Source organism: Lethenteron reissneri, unplaced genomic scaffold, assembly GCF_015708825.2.
Source record: "Lethenteron reissneri isolate LAM-NWPU_2019-01 unplaced genomic scaffold, ASM1570882v1 scaffold_1470, whole genome shotgun sequence".
NCBI lineage: Eukaryota > Metazoa > Chordata > Hyperoartia > Petromyzontiformes > Petromyzontidae > Lethenteron > Lethenteron reissneri.
Window position 1 is genome coordinate 76,898 of NW_026891191.1, and position 15,797 is coordinate 92,694.

The 15,797-nt window shown below is 51.0% G+C and overlaps 1 protein-coding gene and 1 non-coding gene across 2 annotated transcripts in view; both read left to right on the forward strand.

Annotated features, from left to right (window-relative positions):
- The window catches only part of LOC133362428 (protein Wnt-5b-like), a 32,203-nt gene extending 19,947 nt beyond the window's left edge, over positions 1-12,256 (forward strand). Inside the window, exons 4-6 of the mRNA XM_061581373.1 lie at positions 7,698-7,814; positions 9,832-10,168; positions 11,431-12,256. Coding sequence (XP_061437357.1) covers positions 7,698-7,814; positions 9,832-10,168; positions 11,431-11,528 — 552 coding nt within the window. The 3' untranslated portion in view covers positions 11,529-12,256. The remainder of the gene's footprint in view (positions 1-7,697; positions 7,815-9,831; positions 10,169-11,430) is intronic.
- A 2,667-nt stretch (positions 12,257-14,923) lies between these two features.
- TRNAR-CCU (transfer RNA arginine (anticodon CCU)) lies at positions 14,924-14,996 on the forward strand. Its single transcript has one exon. It is a non-coding gene; the product is annotated as a tRNA-Arg (tRNA).
- The last annotated feature ends 801 nt before the right edge of the window (positions 14,997-15,797 follow it).

Sequence of the window (15,797 nt, forward strand, 5' to 3'; positions counted from 1 at the left end):
TCCGAAAAATGCGCAAATCGCATTAATTATGTTAATGTGTGTATTAACATGCATAAATTATGATAATGCATGTGATTATATGCATAAATTATGATAATCGCTGAGATAATCGTAGTAATTTATGCGGATGCTTGCGATTATGTTAATGTGTGCAGTTGTGATAATTAGGCTTAGTTTCGTTTATCCAGAGTTATCAATCAGGATAACACGATTATCATAGATTCATTTACCGATTATCCTAGTGTGTGTTATAATATTTTAGGTCTCCATTTTCATATCTCATCGCAGGTAACAGCTCTTATGAATAAGACAGTTTTGCATGGACTTGGAAAGAAGCACTCGAACAGTTGGTGTGAAGCAATTTTATTCTAACAAGCATGTGACATTCTATCATGCAGGTCAAACATGCGTCGATAATTCATGGGCAAGATTATGCAATTAACTAATATGAACGACAAAAACGTATGCAGTTGCGAAATTATGCAATTATGCAATATGAATAACGAAAACTCTTATGCATTTGACTAAAATGAATGAATAAACACTTATGCATTTAACGAACTGAATGACTAAAAACACTTCTATCAATTGTAACCTCTACTTTTCCTACCAGGCATCTCATTAGTTCGCCCATGTATCGATCACAATCGGCGACTGGCCGAGTTTGAACAAGCATGACACACTTCCTATGGCGGTAATATAGCACTTATTATACCCAAGAGGCGAAAGTATATGTCAATAGATTCATCGGCAAGTATAAAAATCCTCTTAACGGAATGTTTGATACAATGGTGGGTGAGGGCGTGTGGGCGCGAGAGCGAATCTGGCTCTGTTTTAATTAATTCTTCGGCGAGACTCTGGGACAAAGGAAACTGGTTTGACAAGATATTCTCTCTCTTTGAGTCTGTATGTGGGGAGCGATACGACCTCTCTGCTGTCTGTGCGAGCGGCAGCTGAGACTTTCTCCGCTGTGAGGTGAGCGGCGGCGCTCGTTCAGAAGACTTTGACTCTTTTTCTCCACGGCGGGATGACGAGTCGGTTTTGGTTGATGCTGGTCGATCTGGGTGTCGCTCGTTGTCGCTCGGTGGCGCACGGTGGCGCACGGTGGCGCAAGGTGTCGCTCGTTGTCGCTCGGTGGCGCACGGTGGCGCACGGTGGCGCACGGTGGCGCAAGGTGGCGCACGGTGGCGCACGGTGGCGCACGGTGGCGCAAGGTGGCGCACGGTGGCGCACGGTGGCGCACGGTGGCGCAAGGTGGCGCACGGTGGCGCAAGGTGGCGCACGGTGGCACACGGTGGCGCAAGGTGGCGCTCGTTCAGCGATCTCCGCCTTTCCTGCGGGTTGTTCGCTGGTCGTCACTCTGACGAGGAGCGATGCTTCGTTCGTGGCAGGGTGGACGTTGGCGTCTTTGTTGGCTTCACTCGCAGCTCTGCGACTCAGGGTAGCGATTCTTCTCAGGTGGTGCAGACCTCGGCTTGTAGCTACGCGTCGCTACTCCGCGAACCTCGTCATTCTGAATGACAGGAGCTTCTTCGTTGGCGGCGACGAGGAGAGATGGCTGTCGCCCTGGAGAACTCTGGTGGGGCCTTAGCCCGGAGACGATCTGAGATGTAGGCCGGAGCTCGTGAAGATCTGTTGGTGGAGCCGAAGATGGGCTCGTGGCCCGGATGATCTCTGGTGGAGCTCGTGGCCCGGACGATCTGCTTTGTATGGATTTTCCTTCGGTTTATATCTGGAAATTCCACTCAGTTTCCCGAGTTGTTCAAAGGTTGTCATAAAACCCTCCTGTGGGCTGAACCATCTGTGTTCGTTGTGTGTGTGTCCGTCCGTGTGTTTCGCGTGCGTGTTTGTCCGTGTGTTTATTAGCTTTGAAGACACAGATGTGTGTCATTCTGGAAGAAAAGGGGTGGGAGTGGGGGCCTCGTGACGGCGCCACCGAAGTTATCCATTAGCCAGACCGATGATTCGCGTCGAGTTATATAAAAAAACATTCGAATCCATGTTTTGTTACTGAATAATATTTGTCGCGAAAACCTACGCGTTAAGCGAGCTTAATTATTCCCTCCCTTGCTCTGGGATCACATCCTTTGTCTCACACAGCTTAAGTTGGTTTGGTTTGGAAGTTGAAATGCGACTTATTTGCTGCTTGGTTATGCCGAAACCGTGTTCACGATGTTTCATCGTGACCCGATCTCTCATGGAAATGTTATTTCCTCGCGTGTGCAATTTTTTCCGTCCGTGTTGTGGGGAGACAAAGGCGGTTGTTTCCACGGTGGGAGCACCCGGCGCATGCGCTTATTTATTCGAAGGCGTGTGTTAATTTCCTTTGAGCCCTTGCCCCAACCTTTAAGGTGTCATTTCCTGGCTTGGTGCCTGTGTGTGGAGATCTTCTCGGAAAGACAAAGGCGGCCGTGTTGCTCGCTTCCCATGGGTGTTGTGTTTGGTTAATTTTGAGAGCCTTCTCCGCCCTTGATTTCTCTTCTACTTTAATTCCGTACTTATTATTTGACTTCTTGTGATTATTTGATCTGATATCCCGGCTAGGAATTTTGTTTTGGAGCGAAATAGATGCCATAATTATTCTTTGATGCTTCGGCCCGGCCGTGTAGATATTCTTTAAAGGTAAATAATGTCAGTACTTAATTAACAATGATGGGTCGCGATTCTGGTGCAGACTGTCGTCTGGTTTTCAATTGGAGTGAGGATGGATACTGTTTGCTTAATCTTCATGGTTAAGTTGGTAACTTGTGTATTTAACATTGGTTCAAAGACCCATCTGTGCTTTTTGTCGTCAATGCTGTTTCTTTGTTAAGAATATAATTATCTCTTCCTCCGTGTCTGGTTCTGTGGTTTTTTTTAACAAAAGGATGTCCTGCTGACCCCCCCCCCCCCCCGCCTGCAATTCCCCCCTCCCTTGTTCCTCTTGTGTGAATTTAGGGGAGTTTTTATTACCTTATTGCCCCCCTTTCATGTCCTCTTTCCTTTGAAATGAGGTGTCCGCACATCTGTGGTAGTGTGGGGGCCTCTGTGGAAGTGTGGGGGCGTGTCCTTTCCCACGTGGCCGCGTCTATTAAAAAACGATATTATCTATGTTGGCAGAATAATTCTTAAAAAAAAATAATATTAAAAAAAAAAATAAAAAGGGGGTACATACACAACACTGTATCCCTTCCCTCCACATCAGCAACCCATCTCGGAGAGCAGTTTCCGGTACACCACCCGCACCGTGTCCCTTACTTGCCTTCTCCGTTTGTTTTCGTAACGTCACCAAGGAATCGTCCAACATTTGCTCCCGAATCCACACAGACCGCGGGAGACGCAAAATCCCATCAGCCGGTCCCCCTTCAACCGGTCCCGGTGTAAGCGGAGTTTCAAGAACATCCACCGCCAGCGCGACAGGCTGGGGGGGGAGCTGAATCGGTCCACACCTATGCGTCCCCGACGCACACGCACAAGGGGATTGTTGCGGCAACCTGGAAAGTGCGTCCGCATTAGCGTGACGCACACCCTTCCGATGGTGAATTTGGAAGGAAAATTCTTGCAGCGTGTCCAGCCACCTCGCCAATTGTCCGGATGGCTGGTCCATCTTAAGAGCATACTGCAAGGCCGCATGGTCCGTGCGGACAATAAACGACCGACCGTACAGATACGGTCGAAATTGGCGGAGAAAAAAAACAATGGCCAAAAGTTCCCTGCGAGTGACGCAGTAGCGGGTTTCCGCGGGAGACAAAACCCGACTCCAGTACGCCACCACGCGCTCAACTCCACCTTTCGACTGGGACAACACCGCCCCAATACCAGTGTCACTCGCATCAGTATCCAGAATGAAAGGATGTTCAAAATCCGGATAATCCAACGTCGGTGCAGTAGCCAGTAAATCGCGCAGGCTCTGAAACGCCGCCTCCTCCGGCGGTCCCCAAGCAAATTTGTGTCCCTTCCCAGTAAGGAGATGCAAAGGCCTCGCGATAGTAGCAAAATTCGGAACAAACCTCCGATAATACGAGGCGAACCCCAAAAACCGACGCACATCACCCACCGTGGCCGGGGTTGCCCAATCACGGACACACGCAGTTTTCTCCGGATCCGTGGCCACCCCGTCCGCACTAACAATATGTCCCAAGTATCGAACGGAGTGTTGCAGTAGGTGACATTTCTTTGGCTTGAATTTCAATTTAGCAGAACGCATTCTGGTGAATACAGCCTCCAACCGCAGTAAATGCTCATCAAATGTGCGGCTGAAGACAATAATATCATCTAAATAAATCAGACATGTCTCCCACTGCAACCCCGTTAATACCAACTCCATCAACCTCTGAAAAGTGGCAGGGGCCGCATTCAACCCCATCGGAAGACAGTTAAATTGGAATAACCCCTGCGGCGTACGGAAAGCAGTCTTTTCTCGCGAGGGCTCGTCAAGGGGGAGCTGCCAGAAGCCCGAAGAGAGATCTAGCGTTGAAAAATTGTCCATACGCGGCAGGGGATACGCATCTGCCACCGACACTTTATTCAACTTCCGAAAATCCACACAAAATCGCAATTTCCTTCCTTCTTTTTAACCAACACAACAGGCGCGCCCCACGGGCTATTAGACGGAGATATAATATCCGCTTTCAACATGTCATCCACTGCCCCTTGAACATGCTCACGCTCAGCCGGACTCATCCGACGCGAGTTCAAGCGGATAGGGGCAGCGTCCCCTGTGTCGATATGATGATAAAGCAGCGAGGTGCGTCCCAAGTCCAAATCGTCGGAGCTAAACACATCCGAATAACTCGATAATAATTTATGAATCGCACAACGCTGCTCGGCGGAAAGGGCCGAATTTTCCCCACATAATTCAGCGATCCAACGATCATCCACCCCTCCATCGTGTGAAACACCACCCACCAGCCCTCCGTCCGGCAGATCACTCTGAGCCGTAAACGCCGTAGTGGCATGTGCCACAACGGTACCAGCCGGCACACACACGCTTTCAGTACTCGCATTTAGCACCTGCAAAAACGGCCGCTGATCTGGACGGACAATAGTTTGCGCCCCCACTAGCGCCAATCCGCCCGTAACAGCGGCGGATGGCGACAGCAAAATCCCAAAAGCACCCTGCCGACCCGGAACCGGCTTCCGATATCGTAAGGGAATGAGCATCTGCGAGCCAGGTGGAATATCAACCGAAACTTCCGATAACGCCTGCACCTGGGCGACAGGAACCGGTCGCCCCCAGGCGGACTGTAAAAATGCCAATTTCCGGCCCCCCGGTAGTTCAATGCAATTTTCATTGATTCGAATTAGAATGGGCATCTTAGCCAAAAAATCAGTACCCAACAGGCAAGGAACCGCCAGGGACCTCGAAATTAACACCACGCCCGAGGCCGAGACTCCCCCGATAGAAATGTTAGCGTCCACCTGGCCCACGATGCCCATACTACCCCCGTTTGCAGCGATGCAGGAAGCGTAAGCCGGCCTCACGGCCCCCGGTGGGATGTTCAAAAGATGGAATATCACATCCGAAATAATGGTCGCGGACGCACCGGAATCCACCAAAATGCGTACGTCCACCCCTTGGATCGACCCAGGTACAGTGGACGAACCGGTAGCGGCCGCGACAACCCGCCGAGCCAGCTTACGCCACTGCGTTATCGAGCGACAAGGCGCAGATACTGGCCTCCCGTACTTAACAACATCCGCGTCGCACAACAACGGCGATGAGTGAGGTGTCGGGCCTTGCCGGGTGTCTGGTGCGCACCGACTTGCCTGTGCTGGAGGATCTTTCTTTGGAGCGTCCGCTGTCGAGGCCTCCTGCTGGGGCGGACCCGGAACACGGGCCCAGCAGTCCCTGGCATAATGGCCCCGACGGCCGCAGCGGAAGCACTCGACGTCGGAGCGGCGCGCAGCGGGCACCCCGTCCCGACGCGGCCGCACCGGCGGCGCAGCCCGCGGCCCCGGCCCGCTCCGGGCCGGCCACGGAGCAGAGGCAGCCGACAACTCCTTCTGGCCGCTCCCATCCGGCACGTACACGGCCTTTGTAGGGTCCCACCCTACGGCCCCCCATCGACGACAGGACCGCCCGTCCACGCCGTGACCTGTTTCCAGCGGCGGAGATTAAACTGGGCGTCCAGACACTTGGCCGCGGCCCGGGACGTGAGCTTTTCGTGACCGCACGCCGGCATAGGAATGCCAAGATCTCGGGACAACTCCAACATCTTCCCCAGGATGAGAGGTTCCAGCAGGTCAGGCTCCGTCTCTGGGTAAGCGGCCATAGCAAGTTCCAACACGGCGCCCCTATACGCCACTGGCGACTCCTCGGGTGCGCATTGCCGTTGCACGAATCGGCGATGGGCGTCATCCGGTGGCTCGTACGCGTCCGCCATTTCGTCGAACACCCCTCGCAGAGTCTTCTTCTTCGCAGCTTTTATGGAGCGAAAAAAACGAACGGACTCATCGTCAAGAAGAGTCGGAAGCACCTCCAGCGCCTCAGCGTCCGTCCACCTCGCTGTACGTACCGCCGCCAAAAATCTACAGGCGAACGCACTCCAATCGCCACCGATGGAAAATTCCTTGACAGTTGTTAGGTGACGACTGCGACTTCTTGGCTTGCTTCCTTCAGCCGCTGCCTCCTCCGGTGGTAAATTCAACAATGCGTCGCAACGCGGTGTCGACAAGATGGCGGGCGACCGTCGCGGCGGTCCCAAAATGGCGGCTTCCCGCTTTCCGTGGTGCGCCACGCCCAAGATGGCGTCTTCGCGCCGCGTGGCCGATGGCGGCGCCATCGAAGACGACCCGGGCTCCTGTCGATCACCACCATCACCTTCCAAGGCCGCCCTTGGCGTGACAAGGTCACACAACTGTGTGATGACGTTTTTGAGAGTTACCAGTTGCTCCGCCATCTGGGTCCATCTTAAATCAGCGTCCTTTGGAGCAGATGGGTCCGAAGACGCGGCAACCTCCTCGACACCCGGACCCTCACGGATCTCTTCCTCTGCCGAAGTCAAGACGACTGCAGGAGGAAGATCGTCGTCGTCGGAAGATGAAGCCGACGCCGGAGATGGAATATTCTTTTTCCTCAATTGTTTCGCCATGCCGTTTCACTTCTGACTCCAGTGTAATAAAAGGACTCAGACGCTTCTCTCTGACTTCGTGTCCTTTATTGGGTTCTTGTCTTCTCCCACACGGCACTCTCTTATAGACACTGTATTTGTAGCCCCCGGCTGCTGTCGCTATTGTAGCCTCCTTCCTCTCCCCGCAGACTCTCTCCTTTCTCTATTGTAACCTCTGTCCTCTCCCTGCAGACTCGCTGCTGACTCCCTATGCAGATCCCCGCTGCTTACTCTATATGCAGACCCTCTTGGCTGCTACTCCGTGTGCAGACCCGCTGCTGACTCTGTATGCAGCCCCGCTGCTGACTGCAGCCTCCTCGCTGCTTCAGGTCGGTCACCGCTGGCCGACGGTGCCGATCCTCGCTCCCTCGTGCCCGTGGCGATCTCGCCACCCTCCGCTTTCGCCCTTCGTGGCCTCTCTCGTTCCTGGTCCCCCGTCACCCCTCATCCTCTTCCGGTTCCCCTCCCTCTATAGCTTAACCCCTCTCCCCCCACGTGACCTAACTCCTCCCCTCATGACGTCACCTCCGGAGGGCCGTTTACGCCCGCATTACAGTAGTGATGATTGTGGTGGTGACGATGATGATGGTGGTGGTGGTGCTACAGGCTGTGTACAATCTGGCGTACATGCAGTGCAAGTGCCACGGGTTGACTGGCGCCTGCACGCTCAAGATCTGCTGGCCACAGCTCGCAGACTTTCGCAAAGTTGGAAACTTTCTCAAGGTGAGCTCACGGCTGCATGGGACTGCACCCTGACGAGGGGTGAGGGTGGGTGGGGTGAGGTGGGTGAGTGTGGGGTGAGTGTGGGGTGAGTGTGGGGTGAGTGTGGGTGGGGTGAGGGTGGGTGAGGGTGGGGTGAGGGTGGGTGAGTGTGGGTGAGTGTGGGGTGAGTGTGGGGTGAGGTGGGTGGGGTGAGGTGGGTGGGGTGAGGTGGGTGGGGTGAGGTGGGTGAGTGTGGGGTGAGTGTGGGGTGAGTGGAGGTGGGGTGAGTGGAGGTGGGGTGAGGTGGGTGAGTGTGGGGTGAGTGTGGGTGGGTGAGTGGGGTGAGTGGGGTGAGGTGGGTAGGGTGAGTGTGGGGGGTGTGGGGTGAGTGTGGGGTAAGTGTGGGGTGAGTGGAGGTGGGGTGAGGTGGGTGATTGTGGGGTGAGTGTGGGTGGGTGAGTGTGGGTGAGTTTGGGGTGAGTGTGGGTGGGTGAGTGAGTGTGGGGTGAGGTGGGTGGGGTGAGTGGAGGTGAGGTGGGTGGGGTGAGTGGAGGTGGGGTGAGGTGGGTGGGTGTGGGGTGGGTGTGGGGTGAGTGTGGGGTGAGGTGGGTAGGGTGAGTGGAGGTGGGGTGAGTGTGGAGTGAGTGTGGGTGGGGTGAGTGTGGGTGGGGTGAGTGTGGGGTGGGTGTGGGGTGAGTGTGGGGTGAGTGTGGGGTGAGGTGGGTGGGGTGAGTGGAGGTGGGGTGAGTGGAGGTGGGGTGAGTGTGGGTGGGGTGAGTGTGGGGTGAGGTGGGGTGAGTGTGGGGTGAGTGTGAGCTGAGTGTGGGTGAGCTGAGTGTGGGTGGGGTGAGTGGAGGTGCGGGTGATGAAGCTGAATCAATGGGAGGGTTACAGACGTGGGGGGGGGGGGGGGAGGAGGTCCCTAACAGCTCAGGGTGCTGCCTGCATTCACTCACCTCCACCACCACCATCACCACCACCATCACCACCATCACCAACACCACCACCACCTCCACCACCATCACCACCACCACCACCACCATCACCACCACCACCACCTCCACCACCATCACCACCACCACCATCACCACCATCACCATCACCACCACCACCACCATCACCACCACCACCACCACCTCCACCACCACCATCACCACCACCATCACCACCACCACCATCACCACCACCACCACCACCACCTCCACCACCACCTCCATCACCACCATCACCACCACCATCACCACCACCACCATCACCACCACCATCACCACCACCACCACCATCACCACCACCATCACTATCACCACCACTACCACCACCATCACCACCACCATCACCACCACCACCACCTCCACCACCATCACCACCACCATCACCACCACCATCACCACCACCACCACCATCACCATCACCACCACCATCACCACCACCACCACCTCCACCACCATCACCATCACCACCACCACCATCACCACCACCATCACCACCACCACCATCACCACTACCATCACCACCACCACCATCACCATCACCACCACCATCACCACCACCACCACCACCTCCACCACCATCACCATCACCATCACCACCACCACCATCACCACCACCATCACCACCATCACCATCACCACCACCATCACCACCACCACCATCACCACCACCATCACCACCACCATCACCATCACCACCACCATCACCACCACCACCACCACCTCCACCACCACCACCATCACCACCACCACCATCACCACCACCATCACCACCATCACCACCACCATCACCACCACCATCACCACCATCACCACCACCATCACCATCATCACCACCACCATCACCACCACCACCACCACCATCACCACCACCACCACCACCACCATCACCACCAACATCACCACCATCACCACCACCATCACCACCACCACCACCATCACCACCACCATCACCACCATCACCACCACCACCACAGCTAATTAAAACACGGCGGATCCTCTTCCTCCTCCTCACCCCCTGACGACGACGGTGACGATGGCGGCTGCAGGAAAAGTACGACGCAAGTTCCGCCGTGCGGCTGGTGACCCACAACTGGATTGCTCGTTCCGGTGGCGGCGGTGGCGGCGGTGCCGGTGCCGTTACCGGCGGCCGCAAAAGCGGCAAAGCGGCCCGCTGGCCGCGCCTGCACCTGGAGCCGGTGGACGAGGGGTTCGTGGCGCCCACTGCGAGCGAGCTGGTGCACGTGCACGGCAGCCCCGACTACTGCGAGCGCGACGATGCTCGCGGCGTTCCCGGCACGGTGGGGCGGCGGTGCGACTTGCGCTCCAACGGCACCGGGGATTGCTCGATCATGTGTTGCGGCAGAGGGTACAACACCGTCCGAGGTGTGACCTCCCCCCCCCCCACCGTCGCCGCGACCCGAAAATAAACTCAAACTATTCGTTAAGAAGCTTCTTGGTTCTTTCGGTAAAGTCACGTAGAAGGGAAGTAATAAAATAATAAAAATATAACATAATTATTACTTCCCTTCTACGTGACTTTACCGAAAGAACCAAGAAGATTAATCCCTGCAGTCACGAAAGCTTTAAAACGAAATTTATTCATTAAGAAGCTACGAAACTATTTTATATTTGACCAGCCGAGCTGCGTAGATCCAGCCACAGACGATAGGTCGACCAAGTGGCTCGTCGCGTAGAAATGCACAGCGTCCAAATACTCTTAAATCGCCTGATTTTCAATGTGGAGGGAGAAGCGGAGGACCCGGAGACAAATCCACGTGACCTACGGGCAGAGAGAGACACGCAAACTCCAAATATGCAGCATCAGCGGGCATTGTCAGAGTTGGGATCGAACCCATGACCTCCTGCACAACAAGCGAGGGAGTTAACATCTCCTAGCCACCGTGATAATGATGAGAGAGAGAGAGACGCAGACTCCAAATATACAGCAGCAGGCATCGTCAGGGTCAGTGCAATGTCTCTCATATCCTACAGTACTTCGCTAGGACAAGCGTGCAGTACTTGTGCTCGGATAACGACGAACACTCTCTCTTTCCACACTGTCCCTGTACTACTATACACTATCACTCTTGACTTAAAGCTTTCGTGACAGCAGGAATTAATATTCTTTGGGTCTTTCGGTAAAGTCACGTAGATAGGTGAAAAAAAATCACTAAAATAAACCAAACGGTCGCTTGTTTTGCGATCGAAACGTCGTAGTTTTTTGTTACTTTTATTATTTTTTTAGGCCATCTACGTGGCTTTAGCGAAAGACCCCAAGGATACTATTCTTTGCTCCGATACACTACTACGCTATACAGTACACTATACACTACACTATACACTACACTATACACTACACTATACACTACACTACACTATACACTACACTATACACTATACTATACACTACACTATACAGTACACCACGCAATGAAATAAAAAATGCATTTCTTTAGAACTGCTTTCTGTGAATCTTAGGCCGCTCGAAGGGATATCTACGGGAGTTGCCAACGTCTACGGAGAGAAGTGCACGGAGACTTTTGTTACCTCGCGACGGCGATTGCAGAATCGCGATAAAAACCTCGTGGGCAAAACGACGATGTCCGACGTTTTGCACTCTCGCCTCTGCTGTGTTCACCTCCCAGTGACGGTGGAGAAGCGGTGCAGATGCAAGTTCCGGTGGTGCTGCTCCGTCAAGTGCGAGCGGTGCCCGCAGACCGTTGACCAACTCTCTTGCAAGTAGACAAGTAGACTGCAGCCGCAAGCTGCCGGGTGGCCTCGGCTGGAGATCGACTCCAGTCGGGGTTCAGCCGAGTCCTGCCGGGTTCGGTGATCCGTTCAAAGTTGTTGAGGGTGCCAGCACCACGGCATCCAGCACTACACTATACACTACACTATACACTACACTACTATACACTACACTATACACTACACTATACACTGCACTATACACTACACTATACACTATACTATACACTACTATACACTACACTATACACTACACTATACACTACACTACTATACACTACACTACTATACACTACACTACTATACACTACACTACTATACACTACACTATACACTACACTATACACTACACTATACACTACACTACTATACACTACACTACTATACACTACACTATACACTACACTATACACTACACTACACACTACTATACACTACACTATACACTACACTATACACTACACTACACACTACTATACACTACACTATACACTACACTATACACTACACTATACACTACACTACACACTACACTATACACTACACTATACACTACACTATACACTACACTATACACTACTAACTACACTACTATACACTACACTATACACTACACTACTATACACTACTATACACTACACTACTATACACTACACTATACACTACACTATACACTACACTATACACTACACTATACACTACACTATACACTACACTACTATACACTACACTACACTATACACTACACTACTACACTACACTACTATACACTACACTACTATACACTACACTATACACTACTCTACACTACACTACTATACACTACACTACTATACACTACACTACTATACACTATATACACTACACTGCTCTCTATATGTTACATGTTGATATACATGACATCTTGATGTGACGTGTATCGGCCAAGAGTTTTCGTAGCTGTGAATTAAAAGTGTTTTGCATGTTCTGTCAAACAAAATCCTCAGGTTTCTATCTCATCGTTTTGATATCGTGATGGATTCAAAGTTGACGTCACTCGGGTAACGACGGCGGTCAACTGCACCGGTGCCGCGGTTTGGGTTGGGCTGTAGCAGGATGGAATTAATCCGCGACAGAATGAATGACGCATTCAAGTTCAAGTACTAGGTGTAGCTCTGTGAGCCATTCGGCTCTTGAATCGGGTGCAACCGCAACAAACAAAAAACATGAACAAAAAACGTGCTATGAGTTGACTGCTGTGTCAGGCTAGGTGCAGCAGGTCACGGGACAGACCCAGCAGGTGCTATGAGTTGGCTGCTGTGCCAGGCTAGGTGCATGAGGAGGTCACGGGACAGACCCAGCAGGTGAGTTGGCTGCTGTGCCAGGCTAGGTGCAGCAGGTCACGTGACAGACCCTGCAGGTGAGTTGGCTGCTGTGCCAGGCTAGGTGCAGCAGGTCACGGGACAGACCCAGCAGGTGAGTTGGCTGCTGTGCCAGGCTAGGTGCATGAGGAGGTCACGGGACAGACCCAGCAGGTGAGTTGGCTGCTGTGCCAGGCTAGGTGCAGCAGGTCACGTGACAGACCCTGCAGGTGAGTTGGCTGCTGTGCCAGGCTAGGTAAATGAGGAGGTCACGGGACAGACCCAGCAGGTGCAGTGGGTTGTACTGCTGTGCCAGGCTAGGTGCATGAGGTCACAGAGACAGACCCAGCAGGTGCCATGGGTTGACTGCTGTGCCAGGCTAGGTGCATGAGGAGGTGGTCACGGGACAGACCCAGCAGGTGCCATGGGTTGACTGCTGTGCCAGGCTAGGTGCATGAGGTCAAAGAGACAGACCCAGCAGGTGCCGTGGGTTGACTGCTGTGCCAGGCTAGGTGCATGAGGTCACGGGACAGACCCAGCAGGTGCCGTGGGTTGACTGCTGTGCCAGGCTAGGTGCATGAGGTCACGGGACAGACCCAGCAGGTGCCGTGGGTTGACTGCTGTGCCAGGCTAGGTGCATGAGGTCACTGGACAGACCCAGCAGGTGCCGTGGGTTGACTGCTGTGCCAGGCTAGGTGCATGAGGAGGTCACGGGACAGACCCAGCAGGTGTCGTGGGTTGACTGCTGTGCCAGGCTAGGTGCATGAGGTCACAGAGACAGACCCAGCAGGTGCAGTGGGTTGACTGCTGTGCCAGGCTAGGTGCATGAGGAGGTCACAGAGACAGACCCAGCAGGTGCCGTGGGTTGAATTATGATACGTAGCTTTAGCGATTTAATTTCAATGTTACCACGATACGATACGTTCAATGCATGCTAAAAGTTTATTTTTCTAGCAGATAGGATTGTTTCCTGAACAAACTTCATATTAATTTGCAGTTCATATAGGTAGGTTAAGAATTTACCTTGGTTTTTTTTTACTTTAAATGTTACTGTGCAATACAGTCTTGTAATTAATAAACACACACAGGATATAGTCTATACAGTACGCTACTGTAACTTGCTCTGTTTTGCTAGATTACCACCACCCTGTAAGACTCCTGGCTAGGCTAGAGGCCATCTTCGACTTACGATATTTTCGACTTACGATGATAGGGTCGTTGTAACACATCTCCATCGTAAATAGAAGTGACATTCAGATCGACATCACATGCCACCCTCCATCTGCACTGCTCCTTCTGCTGCTGCTGAGTTCAACAACTCGGCAGAACCAGCGTCACCGCCACGCAAAGTAGAGGAAAGGTAAAACCATCATTGACATGTTTTTATAAATACATATTCAACTTAACTAATTCGTTATCTATATACAGATAACATGAAAACACGATATTGTTTATCGATATACAGATACAGCTAAACTACGTGTTATCCATATACAGATAAAACTAAACTAGATTTAATCGGTATACAGATAATTGATATACTCTTAGGTTTTTTTCGGTAAAAATACGTAGGTAAGAAAAGTTATAAAATTATAATAAACGAAAAATAACTCAATTGTGATGTAATTTAGTTATTTTTCATTTATTATAATATTTTTCTTATTTTTTTCCTACGTGACTTTACCGAAAAAACCTAAGAGTATGAATCCTTGCAGTTACGAAAGCTTCAAATCTCAAAAAAAATTTACGTATTTTAAAATCCTTTATATTAAGTTCACTTGCTTGCGCGCTTATGACCGTGCAAATCTTTCGGTCGTTTTTTAACCCACTTCCCGTGATCAAATCGAGCTGACATTTTGCACACAGACTCGTTGTGCGTGATAATTTATTTTCGTGAAAAAAAATTCCAAAATTTTCCACTTTTTAGGAAAAAAACAATTATCAACATGAATAAAACAGAGGGGACGAAAGGGGAAAAACATCAATTTTTTTATTGTGAGTTTATTTAAGAAGTCTGTACATAAGCCGGGTTTTCATCATGCTACATGTAGCCCCAGTGGCCTAATGGATAAGGCACTGGCCTCCTAAGCCAGGGATTGTGGGTTCGAGTCCCACCTGGGGTTGCTGAGAAAAAGCTGTTCATTTTGTAAAATCAAAAAGTCCAGTTAACGAATCTGATAATGAAAAGCCAAAATGGCGCTGTGCCTATAGAAGAGAGTTTTAAAACAGTGTTCAGTTATACTCTTTGGTTCTTTCGGTAAAGTTACGTCGGTATAGTGTCCATCATCAGGTGATGATGATAGACGCTTGTGTTGATGATAGACGCTTGTGTTGAGCCCGAAACGTCGTGATTTATTTTATTTTACACCTACGTGAATTTACCGAAAGAACCAAAGTGTATGGATTCCTGAAGTCACGAAAGCTTCTAATCAAGAGAGCTTTAAACATTCTAGATTTGAAGCTTTCGTGACTGCAAGGATTCATATTCTTAGGTTTTTTTCGGTAAAGTCACCAGGTAGGTAAAACATTAAAATTTATAAAAGTAAAATTTTACTTTTTTTTACTTTTATTAATGTTAATGTTTTACCTACGTGACTTTACTGAAAAAACCTAAGAATAAGCGTTTTAAACAGTGTACTTTGGTGACAATTATCAACATTGATAAAGCAGAGAATAAAAGGGGAAAATACATATCCATTTCTAATATTATTAAATCCTTTATATTAAGTTCACTTGCTTGCTTACTTGCTTGCTTGCTTAGGACCGTGCACATCTTTCGGTCGTTTTTTAACCCACTTCCCGTGATCCAATCGAGCTGACATTTTCCACACAGACTCGTTGTGCCAGACAATTATTGTTCGTGAAAAAAAATTCCCAAAATTGTACACATTTTAGGCAAAAAAAAATTATTTTACATATATTCA